Source organism: Balaenoptera physalus (assembly GCF_965194825.1).
Source record: "Balaenoptera physalus genome assembly, chromosome: 4".
Taxonomy (NCBI): Eukaryota; Metazoa; Chordata; class Mammalia; order Artiodactyla; family Balaenopteridae; genus Balaenoptera; species Balaenoptera physalus.
Genome location: NC_138891.1, coordinates 56,709,438 through 56,735,654, shown reverse-complemented (window position 1 = coordinate 56,735,654; position 26,217 = coordinate 56,709,438). Strand labels below are relative to the sequence as shown.

At 36.1% G+C, this 26,217-nt stretch overlaps 1 protein-coding gene across 6 annotated transcripts in view; it reads left to right on the top strand.

Moving 5' to 3' along the window:
* TBL1XR1 (TBL1X/Y related 1) overlaps window positions 1–26,217 on the top strand; it is a 179,187-nt gene that overhangs the window by 139,075 nt on the left and 13,895 nt on the right. For all 6 annotated transcript variants that reach the window (XM_082458982.1, XM_082458983.1, XM_082458985.1 and 3 more), the window contains 7 exons: window positions 8,541–8,686; window positions 10,810–11,032; window positions 11,766–11,898; window positions 12,268–12,409; window positions 15,048–15,111; window positions 15,207–15,304; window positions 16,542–16,602. In XM_082458982.1, coding sequence (XP_082315108.1) covers window positions 8,541–8,686; window positions 10,810–11,032; window positions 11,766–11,898; window positions 12,268–12,409; window positions 15,048–15,111; window positions 15,207–15,304; window positions 16,542–16,602 — 867 coding nt within the window. The remainder of the gene's footprint in view (window positions 1–8,540; window positions 8,687–10,809; window positions 11,033–11,765; window positions 11,899–12,267; window positions 12,410–15,047; window positions 15,112–15,206; window positions 15,305–16,541; window positions 16,603–26,217) is intronic.

Here is a 26,217-nt window from a genome sequence, read left to right as displayed (position 1 = left end):
AATTGCTGTAAACGTGGGCAGTACGCAGCCTTTGTATAGGTTCTGATAGGAATAATTGAGTAAATTTCCCACTTTGCCTTATTAAATTGCACATTATCTTATACTGCGTAATGTGGTGAATCTGGTGCTCATTTGAAAAGGAAGGGGAGGTACTTTTCAGACGAGCTTGTGTTTTGAAGACTATTGGGGAACGGAATGAGAAGTCAGCATAGTGGCACTTCCAGTTTCCTTTTCTGGCCCCGCCACAGAAAGGATGGACGCAGTAAGAAGGTCGGAGGGAGAGGGTGTGTTCCAGGGAGAGGGAAGGGGACCTGGTAGCACTGATGACGTTTTGACTTTTGCTCCACTGGTGGGTTTTGACGTGCTCCAGGTGGTTCCTAGGCACTATTAAGTTTGAAAGCCACTGGTCTGTGTTAGTTGTAGGACAGTTAGAACTTGACAAGAAAGTGTTGCATGTCCACAATATCTTGAAAGAAAAATTATATTTAGTAACTATTTGAGATAAAGTAGAAAGCCTGAAATGTACACATTGAGGTTTGGAGTGTGAGAATATCTCCTAAAGAGGGAGCTGCCCCAAAAGTGGTGTATTTTTATTTGTAGGCAAGGTTTAGCAAGAATGATGAGGCATGTTTATGAGATAAAGGATACCATGAGACATTCATTTGAAATTAATTCCAGAGATAAGAGATAGGATAGAGTTTAAGAAACATCCGTCAACTCAGGACAGGTTTCAGGTAGAGATCGGAATCTAACCCATCTTAACACTTGCCACTTATGATTCTGATCTGTAATTATACATAAAAATGGCCACTTTTGTAGTGGATTGTAGTTTTTGGAATCACCTAGTCCAGTAATTCCTTCTCTGGGTTGTTTTGGGGATTCAGTATTTACTTATCACCATAACTTACAAGAATTTCATACTCTTACGGAGAATTAGTTGTTAAATAGCTAAGAAAAAATGATGTAAATTACTTTCAGGCCATAGTTATTTCGCTTGAAAGATTTAAAACAATGCAGAAGAAAGTAGAATCTTAATATTGCTACCTTCCCTCTAAAAGAGTACTGAATCGGATTAGGAGATAGGAAGAAAAGAAGTATTTACAGCAAAGAAAGTATCTGTGCCAAGACATTCAAAGGGCTGGTTTGTAAAGACCTGCCACAAAGGAAAATAAAATTTCCTTCTTGCTTGTCTCATTATCTGAAAAGTTCTCAGAAAGTCTAAAAACACCTTATGAAAGTCTTGTTCTTTTTTGATAAATGTGTGATTTAGAAATAATGTTTTCAGTAAGAGCTTCTCATATTCTCTGCAGTGTTTAATGTTGACTGGACTGTGGTATCCATCTCCAGAGGAAATAAAATCACTTAAATTGTTTTAATCTTAAGTACTTTATACTGTGTGCTACATCGCCTATTATGAATATTATCAGCACTAGAAAATATTACCTGTTAAAAGTACCCCCCCGCCCCCAGATACATAACTTCTCAGAGCTCTCCATTTTCTCATTCATAAAATTTGTTACTTGTTGGAAAGGGACTATAGTGTGATAGTCAGCCTCAAATGTTTTATAAACTTCTGTTTGAAATAAGCCATCCTTCCCCATTCATTAAAATTAATTAAGAGGAAAGTTTATTTATTGTGGGATGGTTTTACTGTGTTGGAACTTTTGTCTTTCTTATTTTTATCTCTAGAAAGTTCACCCTAAACATATTACTTTGGTCATCATCATTTTGCACTATTATGAAGTAGGCTTTTCATATTTAACACATATTTCCTGGGGAATAAAATTTGTTATTCTTTTTTGCTTTTGTGATGACTTGGAAATTGAGTGTATTTGACATGTAGTACTGTAAGTAACGATGGATTTGATTCAGTATGCTCCCTTTAATTAGCATTCACCCAAGGCCGTTAATAATTTGATTGCCCTAACAACTCCTGTCTAGCAACCATATGCAGAATAAGTACTAAGTGGTACATACTATAGTTAGTTGTATATAACAGAACCTGATGCAGTGTTAATTTTAGAAGAGCTAAGCTGGTTTGCATCTGTTAAATTTTCCTTTCCCCCCATCTGCTCCCCCTTTGTATCACTTGACTCTCCTGTAGTTATTCACAGGTTTTTTGTTTTCCTAAAGAAATTGTTCCTGGCAATTATTTGTGAACTTTGTGGCACCCGTCTTTCTTGTTGCTTTGTTTAAGATGAAATTTTATTTTGCTTAAATTATGTATTTGGTTTAGGGGAGAATTCTGGATTCTAGATTTAACTGTCATCTGTTACATGTTTAGGAACTCAATGACATATTTATGGTGAACTTGAATGTTGAATGCTATGAAACGGTTGCATCTTATGATTGAAAACTAACTGGAAAATGCAAAAACAACATGTGCTTGTTACTGAGTAATTTTCTAGATTGTGATTCTGAGTACTGTTATTTTTTAAAATCCTCGTTTTTAGAACTAAGATTCATCTTGCCATGTAGTCTCCATTTATGAGAAGGTGATGACATATGTAGGCTTAAAGCATTTGCTTCATGAAAGATTGTCTTGTCTCTCCTGCACCCCACTTCTCTCCACTGTTTCCTAATCGTTTCAAAGGGATATTGTGTCTCCCAGGAAATAGGCCTTGTACCACACCACTTCTTCTGACATGATGCTTACTTAAAACGTTATATTTGCTTTTAAGATCACACATCAAACACACACTTAATTTGGAAATCTAAACATGATCATAGTGGGCACAAACTAACCTGAATGTTTATATATAACATTAAGGTTCTGACTTATAACACCAAAGAGCCCATTCATTTGTCTTTTTCATTTAGTGACTTTGTATTAACCAGGACAACGGGCAGTAAAATATCAGCAATAAGATGACAGTGTAGTTTCTCTTGACTCAGAACTGGGCTAGATAAACATTCCTTCCTACATATGCCCTGCTGGTGCCATTTATAAACAGATTTTTACAGCAGGCTGGATGGAGTTAGGTTAAACTGGCTATCAGTAATGTGCCTCTAGCCGTGAAGAATGGGAGTGAGGGGAGCTCAGCATCTGGTATGTCCACTGTGAGTCTTTCTTTCAATTTTTATGAGTAGATGGTCAGTTACAAAAGTGTAAGTAGGTATATAGTTTTGCTTTATAATAAAATAAAATATGCAGTAACATTGATTTGACACACCACATGACTCCTTAGCAACAGCAAGCAGTTGTCATAAATGCTGGTAGTTACTATACTTTTATACTTCCAAATCAGTTTTTCTCTTTTTGTAAGCTGACTATTTTTTGCTGATAAAGGAAATTCCTATTACACATTCCTACTGACATACTTGTTAAAAGACAAAGGTCCTTTAATAGTTGCCAAAAAGGGAACTTGTTCTATCTTAATAGTAATCTTTTTGTTTTTTTAGGAATAGCCAGCATAGCAAGGGTGTAAGGAAACATATAAATTGCTGATGGCATTATAAATTTGTACAATTTTTTGGAAAAGCAATTTGGCAATCATGAACTTCCTTTAAAATGCTGATGTCCCCTTCTACTTTTGAGGGACTCCATTCTAAGGAGAAAAACATATATATATGGCAAAAGCCTTATACACATAGATATTTGAGGTAAGAGTCTTTTTAAATAGTGAATATTGGGAAAGTCCAAATGTCCAGCCATAGGATGAATAATTTACTAGCTAAGTACATTTATTGGCTGAATATTATGATAAAATTATTTCAGAAAATATAATTCATATCAAATGTTCATAGTTATATACATATATATATTTTAAGGGCAAAATTAGGGCACAAAACTGTATAGTCAGTGTATTGTGCTGGAAAGAAGGAAATAAAAACTTTTAACAGTTGTATTTGGGTTTTGGTATTGTAAATTTTTTTTCTTCTTTCTTTTTTTTTTTTTTTTTTTCTTTTTTTTAAGTGCTAGGTCTAACTCTTCAACATACAAGGTCCCCTATAGCATTTTTTCCTCTACTTCTTTTTACCTTTTCTAAAACCTTTAAGCATTTAAGTAGGGAACTTTTTATAGTAAACAAAACTCTGGGTCTGTAGGACAGAATTGGAAACAGATTTGGGGGCAAGGGAGTGTTACGGTGATGGAAGTCAGGATATAACTTTCTGGGCTTTTCTGACCTGAAGCTTAAAAAGGACCTTGGATAAATCAGATTTTGCTTCCAGACTCGGGCACTGTGCTGTGATAGTAGTTAAGCTTTGCATTTCCCCGCCTCCCCCCCACACACACCCCCTTGTTCAGACACCCTACACCATAACCATAACCGCATTCAGGGCCTCTTTTCATGGTCCTGTATTGCAAAGTAGAGTTGACAGGCTCTAGAGGACTTGACTTCCCTTTGAGAATATAATCCCTGTCATCCCAAGGGAAAGCACTCCTGAAACAAGCAATATGTAGAAAATGGTTGTCTTGTGACCTCATTTCTTACATGGGAACAGTGCGTGGTCTCAAGGGTAACTCCACATAGACCCCCTACCACTGCTGGTCTTTATCACTGAATGTCACTGAATTACTGTATACTGGCCATTGTGGTTTTCAGCCTTACTCCTCTCTGGAATTGCTTTTCTACCTCCCAAATCTTAATCACGCTAGTGAATGTGTAGAATATTTGATTACAAAATATTTATACGGAGTATTATTTATATGAGATTTGCTTCTACCCCTGGAAAGAAGGGATGTTCTATTAGGCTAGCAGGCTAGACTTGCCTGCTAGCCTAATAGAGGCTTTTTGCCTTTTACCATGTAGATCAAAAGTTGTCCCTGAAAAAGTATTGCCTGCATATTATTTACAAGTAAATGCAAATAAATATATTTTGGCATAACCCTGGTTCAGGTTTTAGTTTCTCAAGGGAGATTTAAGTCGTATGTTTTTTCTGGATGCATAGATTTCCTGATGTGCTAAGATAAATTATAGTAGAATTGCATTCTGATTTAACAAATGTTTTTTGAGCACTAGTATAATTAGGTGACATCTAGTTTACCAGAATTGAAAGATTACTAGACATAAACCCCATCCTCAGGCAGCCCAGTCTGTTAGTCATATACATACACACAATTCGTAGATGCTATACGTATACAAATTATAGGATTAGCATAGAAGAGAATGATCAACCCTGGAGCAGCAGAAGGAAGGACTTCACCTCTATTCACATAGGTGAAAAGAGCGCAGGAACGCATAGGGCCCAAAGGCATGAGATAGCACAATATTTTCTAGGTGTTACCTTGTAGTTGGCAGTCACTTGAATTTAATGTGCATTGGGAAGAGTGGGAGGGTGGAATTGGAGAGATGAGCCTGGAGAGATGGGTAGGGTCAAGATTATGAAAGTAACTGTGTGCCTTGATTTATGAAAGCCAAAAGGATCATTGAAAGTACTCAGGTAAGGAGTGGTATGATTAGTTTTTTTGGTTTGTTTTTAAACATACTTTGTTTTTTAAAATTTATTTACTTTATTTATTTACTTTTGGCTGCGTTGGGTCTTCGTTGCAGCGCGCGGGCTTTCTCTAGTTGCGGTGCGTGGGGGCTACTCTTCTTTGCGGTGCATGGGCTTCTCATTGCGGTGACTTCTCTTGTTGCAGAGCACGGGCTCTAGGCGCACGGGCTTCAGTAGTTGTGGCGCACGGGCTTCAGTAGTTGTGGCGCACGGGCTTCAGTAGTTGTGGCGCACGGGCTTCAGTAGTTGTGGCGCACAGGCTTACTTGCTCCGTGGCATGTGGGATCTTCCTGGACCAGGGCTCGAACCCGTGTCCCCTGCACTGGCAGGCGGATTCTTAACCACTGCTCCACCAGGGAGGCCCAGCATGATCAGTTTTTGTTTTACAAGTAGTAGTCTGGCTATAGTGTAGCAAGCGTACTGGACTGGGGAGGAGAGGAAAGGAACTTAGGACGGCAGTAGTCCAGGCAGAGGATGATGGGGGACTAAATTCCGCATTCTGGCACAAAAGGAAAGCTGATGACAGGGACCAGAGAGGGAGGATTGATAGGATTTGGCTAAATGGTGGAATGCCAGGGGCTGAGGTGGAAGTTAGGATGACCTTCAGTTATAGTGAAGTAAGGTGAAAAATTTCTAAGGAAGAAAGTTTTAGGGAGGGGAAGAAGAAGAGTAGTTTTGAACATAATGATTTTAAGCTGTCGTGTAATGCTGTAACTAGAAATAAAGAAAAAGTTATAGTTGAGTTCAGCATGTATTTAAGCAGAGCATTTAAGTATGGACCTTCTTTAGGGTAAACATTAGCAATAAGTGCCAAAACAGTGCTAATGACCGCTTTAGGGTTGTTTTCTTGCTATTTGAGAACATTCTAAGCACATACGTAATAACTTGATATGGCAGTGAGCACCTGATCCCACAAAACAAATTCGGGATATAGGCAACATACCAGCCAAAAATTGACATCGTTCTACCTGCAACTCTTAGGATATTCTTTGACATAAGTTTGAACTCTACCATCTAATTAAACAGGGTTAAATGTAATTAATGATTATTTAAATTGTATTTAGGAGTTGGAGTACAGAAATTATAGACTCTGCTACAATTTAGAAGGCTTATGAAGATCAAAATAACTTGCTAATAAGGTGTCTTAATGTTTCATGCACTACTGATGCCACTTTCGAGTACCCTGAGATGGAACAAGAACAGTGATACAGTCTTTTATTTTCTGTTAATAAACAGGAGCTCACTCTGCCCTAACTTTATCCTTGACCATATTCTAACTGTTCAGTAAGATTGGGAGAATGCCGTGGTGATGGCCATGGTCCCTGAGTGAATCCTTATTTTCTATGTGACTGTTTTCACATCTGCTAATTCAGATAATAAAGTAATAAAAGTATATGTGTGTGCATGGTATAGGCCCTCTATAAGTGATATCATCTATCTTGAAGTCTTTTTAAATCCCTAAGCCACTTGGCTGTTTAGCTTTTTTTTTTTTTTTTTTTCTATTTATGATCTACTGCAGAATTTATTTGGGGAGGGATCTGAAATTGAGAACAGGAGTCTCCAGCCTCACTGCTCATGGATTTCACTGCTGTATCTCTCACCCTTTTTCCCCATCCTTCCCAGTCTTTTTTCTCAGCTTCCTATCCTGGTGATCTGGAGTCTACTCATGCTCAAGTAGTTGTGGGTTTCCTGACAGGGACAATGCAAAACGGTGCATTTTTTATTTGTATGTTTCTTAGCCTTCCTTGTGAGCTCAGGTTAAGTTGCAGACTGTACATGTGTTTAATAATGGTCTTGTCTGTGGGCGAAATCAAGAAGTCAAAATTCAAGTCTTAAAGGTAACATCTTTTTACTTCTGACTATGGGTATTTACAGGAATGGTTAGGTGTCCCATAGAGGTAAGGGAGGAGCACCCCTAAGGAAAATCAGCCTTGGTGTACTTTGGCTCTCTATTAACCAACTAAAATTTCTCCTAGCCACATGCTATTTGTGAGCCCACAGTGTTTTATTATAGACTGTTCGTAAGTGCCACAAGGAGCCTGAGGGTGGGAGCACAAAATGGAAAAAGACATGGACTAAGCACTAAACAGCTAGGATAGACAGGCTAGATAACACATTATGTGGATTAAATTAGTTCAACCAAGACCCAAGTAAGCCCATGTTCGTTTACTTTATTTAGTATGAAAGTTTCTTAACATTCTGTACAGATGTATAATTGAATTATTGAAAATACATTAATGACAGTTACTATTTAATGATAAGCTCTGCAGAGGATGATAATGTTGGTAAAGAAAAAACCACCCTTGGGTCTATCAGTTTACTAGAATTTTACTTTTGAATTTGGACTTGACTTTAGTAAAAAAAAAAAAAAAAAAAAAACAAGGCCAGTGTAAAGAGATTTTTGTTATGTGAATGTTTTGGTTTTAAAATGTTTTGGTTTAAGTATTTCAAATTAAAATTAAAGAATTGTTGGACAATCAAGTTGGATTTTCACCTGCCAACTCTTCATTTTCTAAAGCTTTCATTTAGATGGGTTATTACTGAGTCGCAAAGAATTAGTAACATTTTCTTTAAACATTTAATCATACATACGATGAAATTTAAGCATACAAATTATTTTTCATTATTAAATTTCAGTTTTCATTCCTTATATTAGTTTGCTTTTAATTTCCTAAGTAGTTTTTTAAAATAACCTGCAAAATATTGAATTTATAAGGTGTGTGATGATTTGTATGTAGAAATTTAAATATACTACAGAAATATTAAATGTCAGTATACCTTGGGCTAAATTATCTTGAGTGAAGCAGTTGAGTCACATGGTCTACAAAGGCCTTTTTCCAGTTTTAAAGTTTGATACTATTTGTTGAGGAAAATTATGTGCCACCATTATGTAATTAAGGTGAAAAGGAAAATACATAAAGGTTAACTTGTTTGGATTTCGATGCTTCTTTTGTTTAAAAACATATTTGACCTTAGCTAACAGTCTGGGATTTCAGATGGGTGGAATGTGATTTTGAAAGACTGTAGAGGTCTTTCATTTGTATCACATAGCATGTTGCCACTTGGAGAATAAATTGTTATACCTTTTCTTTTGCTTTCAGGATTTTCTCATTCAGCGTTCACCTTTGGTATAGAAAGCCATATCAGTCAGTCTAACATAAATGGTGCCCTCGTCCCGCCTGCTGCATTGATTTCTATCATCCAGAAAGGTCTACAGTATGTAGAGGCAGAAGTTAGTATTAATGAGGTAAGGAAGACTTAGTTCAAATACTGATTCTTACTCCTAAATGTTTCCTTCAGTATCTGATATCTTGCTTACTCATTCGTTATCTGACTTCAGCTTCACCAGGTGAACAAGATTGAAGGGCATTATTCCTAATGTGGTGGTCAGGTCGTACAGCCAAGGCATGTTGGCTCCCAACTGTAAGAGCCATTATCTTACTTCTCTTTACATGGTTTTTATAAGTATACAGTAAGAAATAATTTTCTTTAAAATAAGAAAATTGTGCTGTGGCATACTGAGAGCATAATTGATTGAGAAATTAGAAATTCTCAGGTTATTTGGTTATAACTGATTTTGGAAGGAAGTTTATAATTAAAGACAACTCTTGATACTATTACCTAGGTCTGTATGGTATAGGCAGTTTAACTCATGCATCAGCCAACTATGACCCATGAGCCGAATCCTGTCTTGCTCGTTTCTGTAAAGTTTGCCTGGGACACAGCCATGCTCCTTCATTTTCATAGTATCTGGCTGCTTTTGTGCCACAGTGGCAACATTGAGCGGTTGTGACAGAGACCTTATGGTCTGCAAAGCCCAGAATATTTACTCTCTAGTCTTACACAGAAAGAGTTTGCAAACCCTGGTGTAGCTGAAAATTTTCATATGTGGTCAGGATTTATGATAAGTGGAGCTTTTTTACCTTATTTTCATTTCAGAGATTAACATATCCCCCTTTCCTTTTGCAGGTATTTTAAAAACTGAAGCATCCATGGTTTCTACATCACTATTTATTACTATAATTATATAGTCTGTTAAACTGATTATTTTTTCGTTTCCTCATCTCTATAACTGAAAAATCCACTAATACTAAATTAGAAGTGTCCTCATTGTCTTTTAGCACTTTCTCTCCCAACAGTATCCTTTATTGCAGAGGATGATAGACAATTTGTACCAGTGGCCAGAGATGAAGTCTCATTTTTTCTGAAAATTTTTTTGTAGATTTAATATGGAACTCCACAGTGTAGCTGTATTGGTTTTAATATTTTTAAGTTACTTACAAGTTTAAATACTTTCTCCTACTCCTCAAATACTCCATTACAATTGGCAGTTCAGAAAGATGTGCTGTGTTTTGTAACTCAGAGCACCCCATCACACCGCTGTAGATTATCAGTAGTGCATGTTCACTAGCTTAAGTGAGCCAGGCTTCACATGTGCATATTCCTATCTAATATTCTGCACTGTTTCTATTTCTGACTTGCTCTGTATCTGTGTCTCTTCTTGGGCTTGCTGAAGAACTCATTTTGAACTTCCGAATATCAGTGAGAGGAGCTTTGGAAAATTATAGCAACTTGATAAAATTGAAGAGCGTTAGCCTGTGAGTTACGGCGGTACTTCTCAAATGTTTGTGTGCATAAGACTCCCCCAGAGAACTTGTTAAAACAGGGGTGCCTGAGCCCTTCAGAGATTTTGATTCTGTAGGTTTGAATCTACATTTATAACAAGTTACCAGGCGATGGTGGGAGTGTTGGTCTTTTGATGTTGCTCTCAGTAGCACCAGTTAACAGACTCCAGCTGCCATTGACTAGCTGTGGGACTGCAAGTCTTTAACCTTGTGGTGCTCATATTTCAACATTAGTAAAATGAGATGCTTGTATAACGTATTAGCTGATGTATATTTCTGTTTTAATATTTTCATCAAATCACAAGAAATTTTTGAGTTCAACAAAGCTATTTTAAAAGTTTTTAGTTTTAAAGAAGTATTGAATACTTACTAAAATGTGGCACCAAATCTCTTATCGTTGTGTGAACTATTCCATATTGCTTTTGACTAACAGAACTTTGGAATATAATTAATAAGCCTTTTTTATCATGCAGGCCTACGTTTTTTATTCCTTTGAAAATTTCAGCTTTAATCTGTGCAGCATTTAACAATATGAACTCTGTGAGGAGGATTTAAGCAGCTGTTTGCGGTGCATCTTGTAGGTTCCTTCTTCCCTCCTGATTCCTTTCCTTCTTACATGCATTCAGAAAATTATCTGAAAGTATTTTTTCTTGAAATGAAGATTTCCATTTCTGCTGTTGACGTGTATGAATACAAATTAAATGTGTTACCTTTGATTTTTCTTCTTACAATTTTTCAAATCCAGGATGGTACCTTGTTTGATGGTCGACCAATAGAGTCTCTGTCACTGATAGATGCCGTAATGCCTGATGTAGTACAAACAAGACAACAAGCTTACAGAGATAAACTTGCACAGCAACAAGCAGCAGCTGCTGCAGCTGCCGCAGCTGCAACAAACCAACAAGGCTCTGCAAAAAATGGAGAAAACACGGCAAATGGGGAGGAGAATGGAGCACATACTATAGCAAGTGAGCTGAGAGAAGAATTTTAAGTTCCTTTGCAGAAAAAATACTTGCTTTATGGGGATGCCTCATTTTAGCTGAAATAACATTATCTCTTTCATTTTTGCAACTTGTTCCCCTAAATTGTATCACACAATTCAGATTTCTAATGCCTAAAGCTCCATAAAGCTAGATTTACTTTCATGGATTTTATTTTCTTTTTAAAATATTTAGAAACCATTTTTCTATTGTTAAGTGAATTTCATATCTGCATTTCATTTCTAAATATAATCTGTAACACTAGTCATTAACAAAAACAATGAAGCTTTGACATGGAGATGTAAAGGCAACCGTGATGTTATATGAATGATACCAGCAACCCCTACTGGCAGAAACTCAGAGCAGTGTTGGCATGGATTATACTTAATTCAAAACATTTTCTCATTGTAGCTATGTTTGGGTCTAACCTCCTTTCAGTCTTCCTCTATTCCCGCTCCCTGCGAACCCCATCTCTGAACACAAACTTAGATGCACATCTCTATTTGAAAAAAGTATGTTCATGCTTCACTAAAGATAGGAATTTATTTTTCATGTGATAAAAATACTGTGTAGTCATTTTCACCCTTACCTGACATAGTGGAGGAAAAGAAGTTACACTATAATATGAAGGAGATATTTGCTAGTTAAGAATTCTTTTTTTTTCTCCAGTATGTTGTAATATTACCTAACTGGAATTTTCCATTTATTTCTCATGATGCAGATAATCATACTGATATGATGGAAGTGGATGGGGATGTTGAAATCCCTCCTAATAAAGCAGTTGTGTTACGGGGCCATGAATCTGAAGTTTTCATCTGTGCCTGGAACCCCGTTAGTGATCTCTTGGCATCAGGGTACGTTTCTCAAAGTGAAACTAAAATGGATTTCTAAAAGTATCTTACTGAAATATTGCATATTTTATAAATACATTATGTACATTTTCAGGTTTTTGTTGTTGCTTATTTGTGGTCATTTTGCCTCTGTAAACCTTTATTTCTTCATAAAGTAATCTTAGAAGTTTTAATCTTGAAAGTTACTACCTCAGGAGTGTTTGGGGGGGCCCCCCCAAAATGGAGACTGAGAAAAACACTGGAAATGGAAATCCATCCCTGATAGTCTAGTTTTTATTTGCCTTATTAATATATAGAATGTAAATTTGTTGCCTTGATTCTGGAATACTTGAGAATATCATGAGGATTTAAAATATGTTGCATACTTTATAGGTCCGGAGACTCAACAGCAAGAATATGGAATCTTAGTGAAAATAGCACTAGTGGCTCCACACAGTTAGTACTTAGACATTGTATACGAGAAGGAGGGCAAGATGTCCCAAGCAACAAGGATGTGACATCTCTAGATTGGAATGTGAGTATCACTGTACTGGCCATGATGGATGTAGTTACTAATATACTTAACCCCTCTGAGCCTCAGACTAATCGCAGGCTATGTCAGTTTGTTCAGATATTTTTGGATTTCACTAATAAGAACAACAGACTACAAGTCCCCACCCCCAAATGTGTTAAAAAACAAAGACTGGCCCTTGAGCACTCAGACCAAGGTTCATCTTCCAGCTCCTCAGTTTATCTAGCTGTAGAACCTTTGTATAACTGGTGGTCGGTCCCTCTGTACTTCATTTTCGTCACATGTAAAGTAGAAGTGTAATGGTCCTATGTAAATGAAGTAATAGATGAAAATCAATAACAGGCACATACTGAGTTCTTAACTACTAAGTCCTTTGTTGGGGGTATAAGAGAAATCTATATAATAAAAACATTCTTGTTTTCTCATTTTGCTGTGAACTGATGAAAGCTTCATCGCCAGCTGCCTTTTAGGAACCATTTGTCTATATTACAAGCTTTATCCTAGCTGTAGGAATCTTATAATTCTCTGATTCTATATATGATTCAACATCTTTGACTACTCTCTGACTTACCAGGAAGTTTGATTTCATTATTGATAAAGCTTCACCCTTTCAGTTTCAAATACATGATTAACAGCTTTGTTTGTTTCCATTCCCATGATTACTTTGTGGAAAATTAGCATTTTTAAAGTTTCTATACCTTTTCCTTTATTCCATGTTGCCTTTTTTCTTCCTTATAACTTTGCATCCATTTTTTAACAACCCCCCACTGCACCACCTACCCCTCCCCCCCAATTCTAAGAAGCCTCTTAGACTATATCAGTGTTACCAAGAATTTTAGGGGTCAGCTGTCCTTTCCTTAGCAAGTGGACATCCTTTCTTTCTCTGGCCTCTGTTTAACAACTTTTTGTGGGGCTTTCCAAAGAATCTTACAGATCTCATTCCAGGAAATGAGATCTATCTTTAAAAATGATTACGCTAGCTAAACTCAGTTTCTGTGAAATTTTTCCAGAACTCATAGATAAGGTTTTTTAGTGTTCTTAGTTCTAAATTCCAGCAATGTATTTATCCTTCCCCTCCTATAAAGTTGAGAATTCTAAAAATGAAAAGAGGTTTAGCACATTTCAGTATTATTTGATTGTAGGGTCAGAACTAAGAATTATCTTCTTAATATGGGACCTTACTGTATCGTAGGTCAAAGGCGTTATAGCCTTCTTAAGCTGTTTGGCTCAGAGACCGTGTTAATTTGATGAAATTTATAGTTTACACTGAAGAGGATGGTTAACAAATGGTTTGTTGAGCTTGGTGGTTCTGAACTGCAAGTTTTTAAAAGTATGGACTTTTCAAAGATTTATTATTCACTATGAACTTAAATCTTCTGCTCAAAGGGGAAAATGTTACTGTTGATTAATGGCTCATTTCCATGATGAAAGCAAAAGCCTGTGAGATATCTGATCTTCAAAGTATTCTTTTCTTACCTTAGCGGTCCATGATATAAAACATTTGGGGACCATTAGTTTAAAGGAAACTTTCCATTGTGCAGAGTCTGGAAATAAGCTTTTGCTGTTGGCTTCGACATTGCTCCCTCTTCCTGAGGTAGAGCTAGAGGGGATTTCCAAATCCTAGCAAAACTGAGTCTACAACCCCTAGAACCAGCATTTGTTTGTCACTTACCTGTACAGCTAGATGGCTTGAGAGGTCTGAAAAAGGTGATCTTGTTTTCAGTGCCCTACCAAAAAGCATCAAAAAGTACTGAGTAAGGCAGGATTTCATTCTGTGTCTCCAGTAGTGTTTAATCATCCCAGCAGTAGTCTGTGTAATGTACCCTGTAACTTGCATTTCCATAGAATAAGTTAGATCTTATCAAGTCCTTCTGTTGTACCATTATTCAAGGCACAGTAGAGGAATATAAGGTTAGAGAAAATGGTATGGATTTATTCTTATAGTAGAGTAGTTCCTGACAGTTGGTACTCACTTCGTTAACTGTAAAGTCAGCCTACACTCTTTTCTGGCTGTTTTTCTTGTGTTGCTATTTTTATTGGTAAGGATTTCATATTGGGAAAGAATTAACAAAGGAAAGAAACATTTAGTGATACTTAAGAATCTGATCATCTGAAACAACAATATTGTTTGGAACATACATATACACACACACACACACACACACAGTTTAGACAGTAAAAGATTTAGAGGGAGGATCATATAAAAACTTCTAATTGTAATGAAATATTTTGGAAGATTTTGCTTTTTACTTTTATAAAAATCATCATAAGATTATGATTTTGATGTCCTTCCCAGTCCACCACCCCACCCCCATCTTTAGTCATGTGCATCTATGAGAATGCAGTAGACCTTAGCATACGTAAGAGTGATGTTGATTCTGCTCCGGAGCAGTTCCTGCCATTCTTGAGATTTGGGTATGAGGCTTGCACACTGACTGAATGCTGCCAAAATACTAGCTTCACAGCAATGAAGGGTGTATTGTAGGCCTTTTGTGGCACTTCCAAATAGACAAAGCTGAAGATTTTGAAGCAGAGAATGTCATGGATCTGCTGTACTTAGGATTTAAACATAATATATTTTAATAAAAATTAAACGCCCTTTCTGGATTATATAATTGAAAGAAATGTGTTTCTCTGACAGAGTGAAGGTACACTTCTAGCAACTGGTTCCTACGATGGGTTTGCCAGAATATGGACTAAAGATGGTAAATGAAGCTTTTTTTTTTTTTCATTTGTTGTTATTGTTGATCTAAGTTATAAAGCTTAAAGTAATTTTAATGTTTTTCCTTTTGAATATTAGGTAACCTTGCTAGCACCTTGGGGCAGCATAAAGGCCCTATATTTGCATTAAAATGGAATAAGAAAGGAAATTTCATCCTAAGTGCTGGAGTAGACAAGGTAAAAAGAATATTTAACTTCTGTAAAGTTTAATTTGTTAAAGAGTATAATTGAAAGTAATGTTTTTCTCTGCTAATCACATAAACAAGAAAACATTCATATTTGGGAAATTCGTGTATAAATTTATGATAGGAATAGTAATGCTTTCTTAGATTTTCTGTCAGCTCATTCCTGAATCTGCTTATTCAGATGCCCTTTATTCTTTAATCTGTGTGACCACTCCTCATTTTTTGGGAATTTGAGCCATAATGAATGTCATACATCCTATACTTTTTGCCTCCCTTCTACAGTTTCTAGTTAATCTCATCAGTGAGTATGGCTCTGGAGAGATTTCATGGGAAATCTTAGAGCCAGTCTGTTAGCTGAACTCCTAATGTTTAATTGAAAATGTAAGAAATGCCGGGTCTTTCCAGCTCTTTTCACCTAACAAGACTGGTAAATATGGATAGGTTGAAATCATGGCCTTCTTTCTCCTTCATTTTCTTAGGTTACTTCCTTTACCACACCTTCCAAAATGAATACAGATTTAAGATTATTTTAATACAGGAAAGTACACACTCAGTTAACTGCGTATTGTCAAAAAGGGAAGTAGAAAAAAAAGGAAGAAAAATGAAGGAGGCCAGGAATGGGAGGGAAGCGCCCTATTAATAGTTACTGCCAGTCTACAATATTTTATGACCCCAAAGTTATAAAATTAGTGATGGGAGGGTATTAAAGGAATTGTGAATATATCTATTCAGATTTATATGTCATACTTTGATGTAATATAAAAGACATTGTTTTACTTATTGTCAGAATTCAAGCTGCCTTTATAGGTAAATGTGAGTGTTACAAATCTTAATATTGGGAGTTAACTGATTACTTTATTAACCAAAAATTTGCCTCCTTATAGCTAAGCAGCTATAAAAATCTTACATTAAATACACTATTGCAGTGGAACTTTTTAAGCAATCTAATATAATGTCTGGTACTTTCTAGACAACAGTAATTGTTATTTGAAGTAAGTTGACTGATAAAAAGTCACCAGGGAAAAATTAAACTGCTTAATAGTCATCCCTCCCCTCCCCTTCCCCCGAAGTGGAATATAGCCTCGTTGTACTAAAGGTAAATGTTAAAAAATTAAATTAAATGCACTCTGACATTTCATATTGCTTTAATATAATTAGGCATCTAATTTATGCATCTATGATAAACTCTTTCTAGCTTCTTAGCAGTATATTTTTCTTTTCTATCTCAGACTACAATTATTTGGGATGCACATACTGGTGAAGCCAAACAACAATTTCCTTTTCATTCAGGTAAATCTTCACAATTTACATGAGAATTAGAGCTTTCTTCTGTTTTTCTAATTAAACTTTTAATAGCATATAATTCATCTAAAATCTTGAAATATCCAATATTAGTCTTGTTACTAGTCCTTTGAGGAGTCGATGTTCTTTGACTTTCAGATAGTTAATTGTCAGAGGATCATCAAACGTTTTCTGTGAAATGTACCATAAAAAAGCAGTTGCAGCCTGGTGCAATTAGAGTTGGTTATATTTAATGGTAAGAACATAGATTTTTGAGTCAGGAGGTCTAGGTGTGAATGTCGATTCCACCCCACTTAACAAGCTTTAAGATTGAGCAAGTCATTGAACCTTTCTGAGCCTTACTTTCTCTGTCTGTAAATGAGGGATAAAAATAATGCCGTTTGTTAAGAGCATAAGACATATATATGAAAATACTGCATAAACTCCTACAAGTTTAGATATTGTCATTTTTCATTTTGGATTTATGTATCTAAATCAGTCCACCTGCTTACCTAAAATAAAAATTATTAGGCTTTCCTGGTAGTGTTGGAACTTTGGTGCTTTAGATGTTTTTCTCTTTTAAGAAATAATTTGATACTTAAACCAGATAATTATGATAAAAACCCCAAAATAGCGTGCTTCCTTCTTCATGATACACGGCCATGCAACAAGGCATACATCCTGATGTGTAGAGACACCTGGATTTTAGTACCTACACTCTTGTGCAGCCTAGAACTTTTGTGCCTACTTTCACGGAGGTTCCTGAGGACAGGACCTGATGTTGAACTGGAACAAGATGCCTAATAACTATTAGAACAGTAGTTTTAGTACTGCCTGTTTTAATTGCATTTTGCAAGATTATATTGTGGTTGGGTAGAGTTTTGCATTGGAGGCTGACTTAAGTAACTCTGGTTATTTTCAAATCTTTGGTAACGTACTTTTTACAAACAGCCAATGGCACAGTGTTACCATTAAAATGGAAATATACAGCTTCTCGCATTTTGCTTTTTTGTTATTTCTCTATTTAGTGTGATTAAACAAGCCAAATAAGGTACAAAAATGATTTTTCAGTAGTATCTGAGTAACATAATTTTGCAAGTATTATGTTAAACATTTCAGCTTGATTAACGCTTGCCACATTAATGAGCATTGACACGTCAGTTTTTGTTTACCTGTTTTAATGCCGTTTCACCTTTGCTTCTAGTCCTCTCCCAGACGGAATTCTCTTAGCCCTCTGGCTGTTCTGCCTAAAGTTTCTCCTACATCCTAGGAGTGATGGAAAATTGAAATAAGTGTGTGTGTGGCACTGTTACTAGCTGCTATATAATGTGTACCACCTTTGTGCTGGAGATGATGCTCTTTATATACACGATCCCGTTTAGTCTTGGCTACAGCCCAATGAGGTAGATGGTGTTGAAGTCATTTTACAAATAAATAACCTTTCTACCCATGGTATTCTTTCCTGTCATGCTTTTTTGGTTTTTTAAACGGCTTTATTGAGGTATAATTGGTGTAAGATCATCTATACATATTTACATTGCACAGTGTATATATTTTGACATGTATATATATACACACACACACACACACACACACACCACTGAAACCATCACCACACTCAAGACAGTACATCTGTTAGCTTCAGAAGTTTCCTCCTACCCCTTTGAAATCATTCCCTTCCCCTTCCCCAGGTAGCCACTGATAGTCTTTCTGTCACCAGAAACTAGTTTACATTATATAAATAGAATCACACAGTATGTATTCTTTTTGTGTCTGGTTTCTTTTACTCTGCATAATTATTTTGCATTTCTTTTGATTTATGAGTAGTATTCTATTATGTTGATATACCAGTTTGTTTATCCACTTACCAGTTGAAGCAAATTTGAGTTGTTTCCAGGTTTTAGCTATTACAAATAAAACTGCTATCAACATTCATGTGCTTATCTTTTTATGAACTTGTGTTTTCATTTCTCTGTGTAAAGACCTAGGAAAGTTATGGCTAGATATATGGTAGGTCTGTGTTTAACTTGTTAATAAACTGCCCAACTGTTTTCCAACGTTTATGTTTTCCAAACTGGTTTACATTCCCAACAGCAGTGGGTATTCCAGTCCCTCCATTTCCTTGCCAGCACTTGGTATGTGGTCAGTCTTTTTAATTGTCGCCACCCTAATGAACGTGTAGTGGTTCCTCACTGTGGTTTTCATTTTCATTTCCTAATGACTAGTGATGTTGAGCATCTTGTCATGGTTTAATTTAGCATCTGTATGTCTCCTTTGGTGACGTATCTGTTCAAATCTTTGGATTTTTAATTTAACTTTGTTGTTTTCTTATTATTGAGTCTTGTGAACTCTTTATATATTCGGGATACAAGTCTTATCAAGTATTTACAAATATTGTCTCATAGTCTGTGGATTGTCTCTGCATTGTTTTGACAGTGTGCCTCAAAGATCAGATATTATTAATGTTGATGAATTCCTTAATTTATTAATTTGTTCTTTTATGTATTGTGCTTTCAGTATCAATCTAATGCGCTCTTCTTTTTGCTTGATGTAGAAGTTGGGGTCACTGATTTGAGACCTTTCTGCTTTTCTAATGGGGATATTTAGTGCTATAAATTACTTCTAACTACTACTTAGTGACATCTCACAATTTTTCAAATGTGTTTTCATTCAGTTCAAAATACTTTCTGGAGTAATTTTGATTCCTTCTTTGACCCATGGGTTATTTAGAAGTGTGTTAATTTCTGAGTATTTGGAAAAATTTTAAAGATCTTTGTAATACTGCTTTCTAATTTAATTCCATTGTTCTCATAAATGTCATTTAGGTCAAGTTGTTTGATAATGTTCAAATCTTTTATGGCCTTTACTGATTATTCTGTCTACTTATACCATCTGTTACTGAGAGAGGGGTATTGAAATCATCAACAGTAATTGGAAAATACAATAATTTCTATTTTCTTTGAAGCTCTGTCGATTTTTACTTTATGTGTTTTGAAACAGTGTTATTAGGGGCATGAACATTTAGGAATGTTGCAACCTCATGTTGAATTGACCCCTTTATCATTTTGTTAGCGACCCTCTTTTTTTTTTCCATTTTATTTTTTGTGCTCTGAAATCTACTTTGTCTCATATTAATGTAGCCCCTCCAGTTTTCTTTTGGTTAGTGTTGGCATGGTATATATTTCTCCATGCTTTTACTTGTCTATTAATTTTGTTATATTTGATGTATATTTTATGTAGGCATCATATATTGCTTGTTCATTCAATATCAACATCTGCCTTTTAATGGCAATATTTAGGCTATTTACATTTAATGTGATTATTGATAATGATTGCATTTAAATTAATCATATTTCTATTTATCTCATCTTCTTTTGCTATTTTTCCTCTTCCATTTGGATTAATTGAATATTTGTATGATTACATTTTTCCTCCTTTGGTGGGTTATTAACTGTAAATCTTTTATTATAATGGTTGCCTTGGGGTTTATAGTACACATCTTTAACTTACCACCATCTACCTTCAAGTGATATTTTAAAGGGATTAAATAATAAAATTTTTTACCCATAGTTACCATTTCCAACTCTTCATTCCTTTGCACAGATACGTAGTTTCATCTGGCATCATTTATTTCCTGCCTGAACTGCTTTAACATTCCTTATAGTGTAAATCTCATGTTGATGAATTCTTTTTGTAGGTATTAAGTCTTCATTTCACCTTCATTACTGAAAGATATTTTTGTTGGGTATAGAATTCTGGGGTTGACAGGGTTTTTTTCTTTCAGTACTTTAAAGAAAATGTTGCTCTGTCCTCTTCTTATTTACTACTATTTTCAATTTGAACTTGCTACCATTTTTATCCTTATTATTCTTGTCTTGTTTTCTCTGACTGCTTTTAAGATTTTTCTCCTCATAACTGATTTTGTGCAATTTGCATATGTTGTGCCTTGGTTTAGTTTTCTTTATGTTTTTTGTCCTTGGAGCTTCTTGGATTTCTTCATTCATAGTTTTCTTTAAATTTGAAAAATTTTTGACCATTATTCTTTAAAAAATATTCTACCTCCTCCCCACATTTTTTTTTAACTTGAAATTCTGATTATGTTTATTAGTCTGCTTGATGTCCCGTAATACACTGATGTGCTGTTCATTTTTTTATCCAGTCTTTTTTTTTTTTGCATAATCTCTGCTGTTTTCAAGTTCACACATCTTTTCTTCTGCAACATCTAATCTACAGTTTATTCCATCCAGTACGTTTTTTATCTCACATGTTTCAGTTTTAATCTCTAGAAGTTTCATTTAGGTCTTTTTTTACATCTTCCATGTTGCTACTTAAGTATTTGAACAAATCATATATAGTTGCAAGTGCTTTAATGTCTAGGTCAGTTTTTATGATTTGATTTTTCTCTTCGTTTTGGTCATATTTTCCTGCATCTTTGCATGCCTTGTTACTTTTGATTGGAAGTGAGGCATTTTGAATTTTATGTCGTTGGTTGCTGGATATTTCTGTATTCTTATAAGTATTTGTGAATTTATTCTGGGACATAGTTAGATTACTTGGAAATGGTTTGATCCTTTTGGGTCATGCTTGTAAGATTTGTTAAACGGCAGTGAAACAGTGCTCGGCATAGGGCTATTTATTTCCTGGTACTGAGACAAGAACCTAGATGTACTCTAACCAGTATTCCATGAATCAGAAGGTTTTCCCAGTCTTGAGTATCAGGCATTGTTTCTTCTAATTCTTTTGAGTGGTTCTTTCCCAGGTCTCAGCTAGTATCGTCAGATACTTGTGCTGATTAGTACTCAGCTAATTGTGTGAATAGGGCCCACTGCAGGTCTTCAGAATTCTCTCTCTGTCTGCATAGCTCTGTCCTTTCTAGTACTGTGAATTCTAGCTGCCTTCAGTTCTCCAGGTTTTGAGCTTTATCTCTTCCGCTCAGGAATTTCATTAATCTCTTCCTAGGGAGATTCCTCTTCCCTGTGCCAAGATCTGGACATTTTTCCAGATCATATGTTTGAGCAGTTACAGAGGCACATTGTTGGTTGATTTCCCTTCTCTCTGGAACTGCGGTCCTTTATTGCCTGGTGCTCAGAGTTCTGAGCTATTATTTCATATATTTTGTAATTTTTTTGGTTGTTTTGGGCAGGAGGTAAATTTGGTCCCTGTTACTCCATCTTGATCAGGAATGAAAGTCTACCATGCTTTTTAAATTACCATATTTTAATTCCTGTACTGTATTTTTGTCCATATACACTCTTACATAAAGCATAAATCATGATTATAGATGAGTTAACCACTTCATATTCATTAGGATGGCCATAAAACATAACAGTGTTCACGATGATGCGGAGAAATTAGAATCCTTGTACTTTGCTAGTAGGTATGTAAAATAGTACAGTCGTTGTGGAAAACAGTATGACAGTTCCTCAGAAAGCTAAATAGAGTTACCATATGACCCAGCAATTCTGCTCCTAGGTAATTGAATTGAAGGCAGGGACTTGAACGAATTCATGTCCGTCAATGTTCATAGCAGCATTTTTCACAGTAGCCAAAGGGTAGGAACAACCCACTGTCCATTAGCAGATGAGTGGAAAAACAGAATGGGTCTCTATATACAATGGATTATTATTCAGCCATAAAAAGGAATGAAGTTCTGATACATGCTACAATACCAGAGAATTTGTACATGTTATGCTAAGTGAAATAAACCAGACATAAAAGGACAAAGAGTATGATTCTACATGAGTAGAATCTAGAATCATTGTGGAGTATGATTCTAGATATTTCAAGAGTATGAAATGTCTAGAATAGGCAAATTCATAGAGACGAACGTAAAGATTCAAGGTTACAGAGGCTGGGAGGAGGGGGAAATGGAGAGTTACTGCTTAATGGTTACAGAGTTTCTGTTTGGGGTGATGAAGAACTTTTGAAAATAGTGGTGATGACTGTACAACATTGTGAATGTAATTGATACAACTGAATTGTACAGTTAATTAAATGACAAATTTTATGTTATGTATGACCACAATATTTTAAAATTATTAATGTAATATACTAAAAACCATTGAATTGCACACTTTAAATGGATGAAATTTATGGTATATGAATTATATCTCAATGAAGCTTTTTAAAAAAAAAAAAAAAGCTAATGAATATTAAATGCCTTTTTTTCCCTTCCCTCATAGGTTTGTTACCTTTCTAAATTGTGAAGGATGCATGGGTTAACCAAAAAATAAATCAGAATTGGAGGACGCAGAAATTGAATCTTACCTCCAGGAATTTTTTTTTTTTTTTTTTTTTTTTTTTTTGTCTGCACTGCACGGCTTGTGGGATCCTTGTTCCCCAGTCAGGGATTGAACCGTGCCCCTTGCAGTGGAAGCACGGAGTCCTAACCACTGAACCGCCAGGGAATTCCAGCTCCAGGAATTTAAAAGATTGTGTAACCCTAGGCAAATTAACTTTTCTTAGCCTCTTTCATCATGTGTAAAATGAGACTAGTAATAGTAAACACACCTCTCACATATTACCTACATAAAAATACATTTTATGTTAAAGATGTGTTTTTATCCTAAAGAACTTGTGTTACCTAGACTCATTTTTATTTATTTTTTGAATTTTATTTTATTTTTTTATACAGCAGGTTCTTATTATTTATTTTATACATAGTAGTGTATACATGTCAATCCCAATCTCCCAATTCATCACACCACCCCCCCCACACCCCCACCCCCCTGCGCTTTCCCCCCTTGGTATCCATATGTTTGGTCTCTACATCTGCGTCTCTATTTCTGCCTTGCAAACCAGTTCATTTGTACCATTTTTCTAGATTCCACATATATGCATTAAATATGATATTTGTTTTTCTGTTTCTGCCTTACTTCACTCTGTATGACAGTATCTAGGTCCATCCACGTATCTACAAATGACCCGATTTCATTCCTTTTTATGGCTGAGTAATATTCCATTGTATATATTTACCACATCTTCTTTATCCATTTGTCTGTCGATGGGCATTTAGGTTGCTTCCATGTCCTGGCTATTGTAAATAGTGCTGCAGTGAACATTGGGGTGTATGTGTCTTTTTGAATTATGGTGTTCTCTGGGTATATGCCCAGTAGTGGGATTACTGGGTCATATGGTAATTCTATTTTTCGTTTTTTAAGGAACCTCCATACTGTTTTCCATAGTGGCTGTATCAGTTTACATTCCCACCAACAGTGCAAGAAGGCTCTCTTTTCTCCACACCCTCTCCAGCATTTGTTGTTTGTAGATTTTTTGATGATGCCCATTCTAACCGGTGTGAGGTGATAACCTCATTTTTAAATTTTAGGAATAAATATAAAGTAAGGAGGTATGGGTTCTTAGATTATACCAATCTGTTATCATTGCATCTTATGAGCCAGGCATATCACAGAAGTATTAATCATATAACTCATATGGCACCATTCCCCAGCTTCCTCCACTTATCTTTACCTGGTTATACAGTTTGTTTTTGTTTTGTTCTGAACCTATTGGTGTATTTGTTTGAATGCTGTTTCAAATTTTCTCAGCCTCCTATTTAACATTTTGCAGATGACTCTCTACCAAATTAACACCCTGGTGGAGCATGACAGATACTTGGCTCTCTTCATAGCATTTTGTTATACTTTTAATTGTCCTTTAAATTAGTTAGATTTTCAGGCCTTTCCCCCCCAACTTCTTAACACTATAACAAAGTATTTACCAAAGGAACATTTTGTTAAAATAGTTTTTTTTTAATTATATCTTAATGCATTTTTGACCAGAGATGTATTACAGCCACAGGCGTTAGTTTCTACAAAAATCCCCCTGGTCAGTAATGTGTTAAGTAATATTTACTGTGAAAGTGAAGGTGTTGTCACTGAATCCAATTCCAAGGCACAAAAACAAAATCTAAACCAAGTAATCCAAGAAAGGGAGCATAATACAAGGAAACAGTTGCGGAAGTACTGGAAGAGTGAAAGATAGAGAAGGATGAAGTAACTGAGTTTAACAACTGCAGTAAACCTAAGACTGTAGAGGAGAAGATAGGATCCAACTACCCAGTGGGGATGGGAACCTCAAAGGAGAGGCTGCCTGCCAAGAATAGGTACTGTGGAGCAATCATAGTCACTGCCAAAGACCCAGTCTGAAAGAGAGAGGACCACAGAAATTGCCTGTCTGCCTTCTTTCTCCTGACCTTGGACTCTCGACAGTATCTTCCACTGAATGAGCCCATGTGGAAACCTGCAGGCACAGAGGCCTGGGATATGTAATTTGCAAGAGTCAGCCCCCTGCGTGTAGAGCATAGCAGGGCAAAGCGTGGTGAGGAATGGACTGAAGATAAGCTGACAGATGAATAGGATGGTCGTCTACGTTGCTCTAAGAAGTTGTGATGCACACAAACAGCAGCAAATCAAACATAGTGCTGATCACAGTGGGCCTGTGTTTTTGTTCACTGACTGATTTAGTTGGGATTCTCCCAGAAGTAGGATAGGAAAGAGAGAAGGAGCCGAGAAAGGGAGCAGTTGCTGGTGAAGAAGGTCCAGGCTCAACCTGATCCAGGCAGGGCTCTGGAGTGTTTGTTGCACCTCAGGGTTTTCCTTATCTTGAGCCAAGGGTGCTTGGTTTTTGAATCTCACCTTTCCCCCCAACTACCTACTGCCTACTCTAAATCCAGTGTTTTTGATACGCTCCTATTGCTTAACCCAGTTACTTGCTACATTACCTTAATCTGCATTGCTAATTATAGAGAGGCTTTGCACTTTGCACCAGGGGAAAATGAAAGGAAAGAATCTTTAATCATATCAGAGCTAAAATAAGTATTAAATGCCAGCCAGCTTTTGGGCGTCTGAGGTTTTAAATTCAATGATGTAGATTTTAAGAGGTATTTGACAAGAATCACTTAGAAGAAAAATGTATTTGCAAATCATGCAATATTCCATTTATCAGTTGAGTAGACAGTGGAAATGATACTTATTCAGTGTAACGTTTGTCTAACTTGTAATTTACAAAGTATTTTCCATACATATAATCCAACTTGATTTTCACAATATCCTTGGATACTAAGCTTAAAGGTTTTATCCCCATTTTTAAATTATTTTTAATTTTTTTGATTTTTATAAATATATTTATTTATTTATTATTTATGGCTGTGTTGGGTCTTGGTTGCTGCATGCGGGCTTTTTTTTTTCTAGTTGTGGCGAGCGGGGGCTACTCTTTGATATGGTGCACAGGCTTCTCATTGCGGTGGCTTCTCTTGTTGCGGAACACAGGCTCTAGGTGCACAGGCTCAGTAGTTGTGGCTCATGGGCTTAGTTGCTCCACGGCATGTGGGATCTTCCCAGACGGGATCGAACCCCTGTCCCCTGCATTGGCAGGCAGATTCTTAACCACTGCGCCACCAGGGAAGTCCCCCCATTTTTTTTTTAGAAGAGCAAAATAGCATGAGAGGTGACTTGCTTAGGGCCCACTAGTTAGGGAGTAGTAAAACAAGGCTTCTTATCCATTGAACACTCACAGAATTTCAGAAACAAAAGGAAGTGTAGCATCACATTTAATTTTATCATTTTGCAAATGAGGAACCAAGAATCCAGTGCTAGTAATTTACAGGGCAAGCTCTCAGGAACC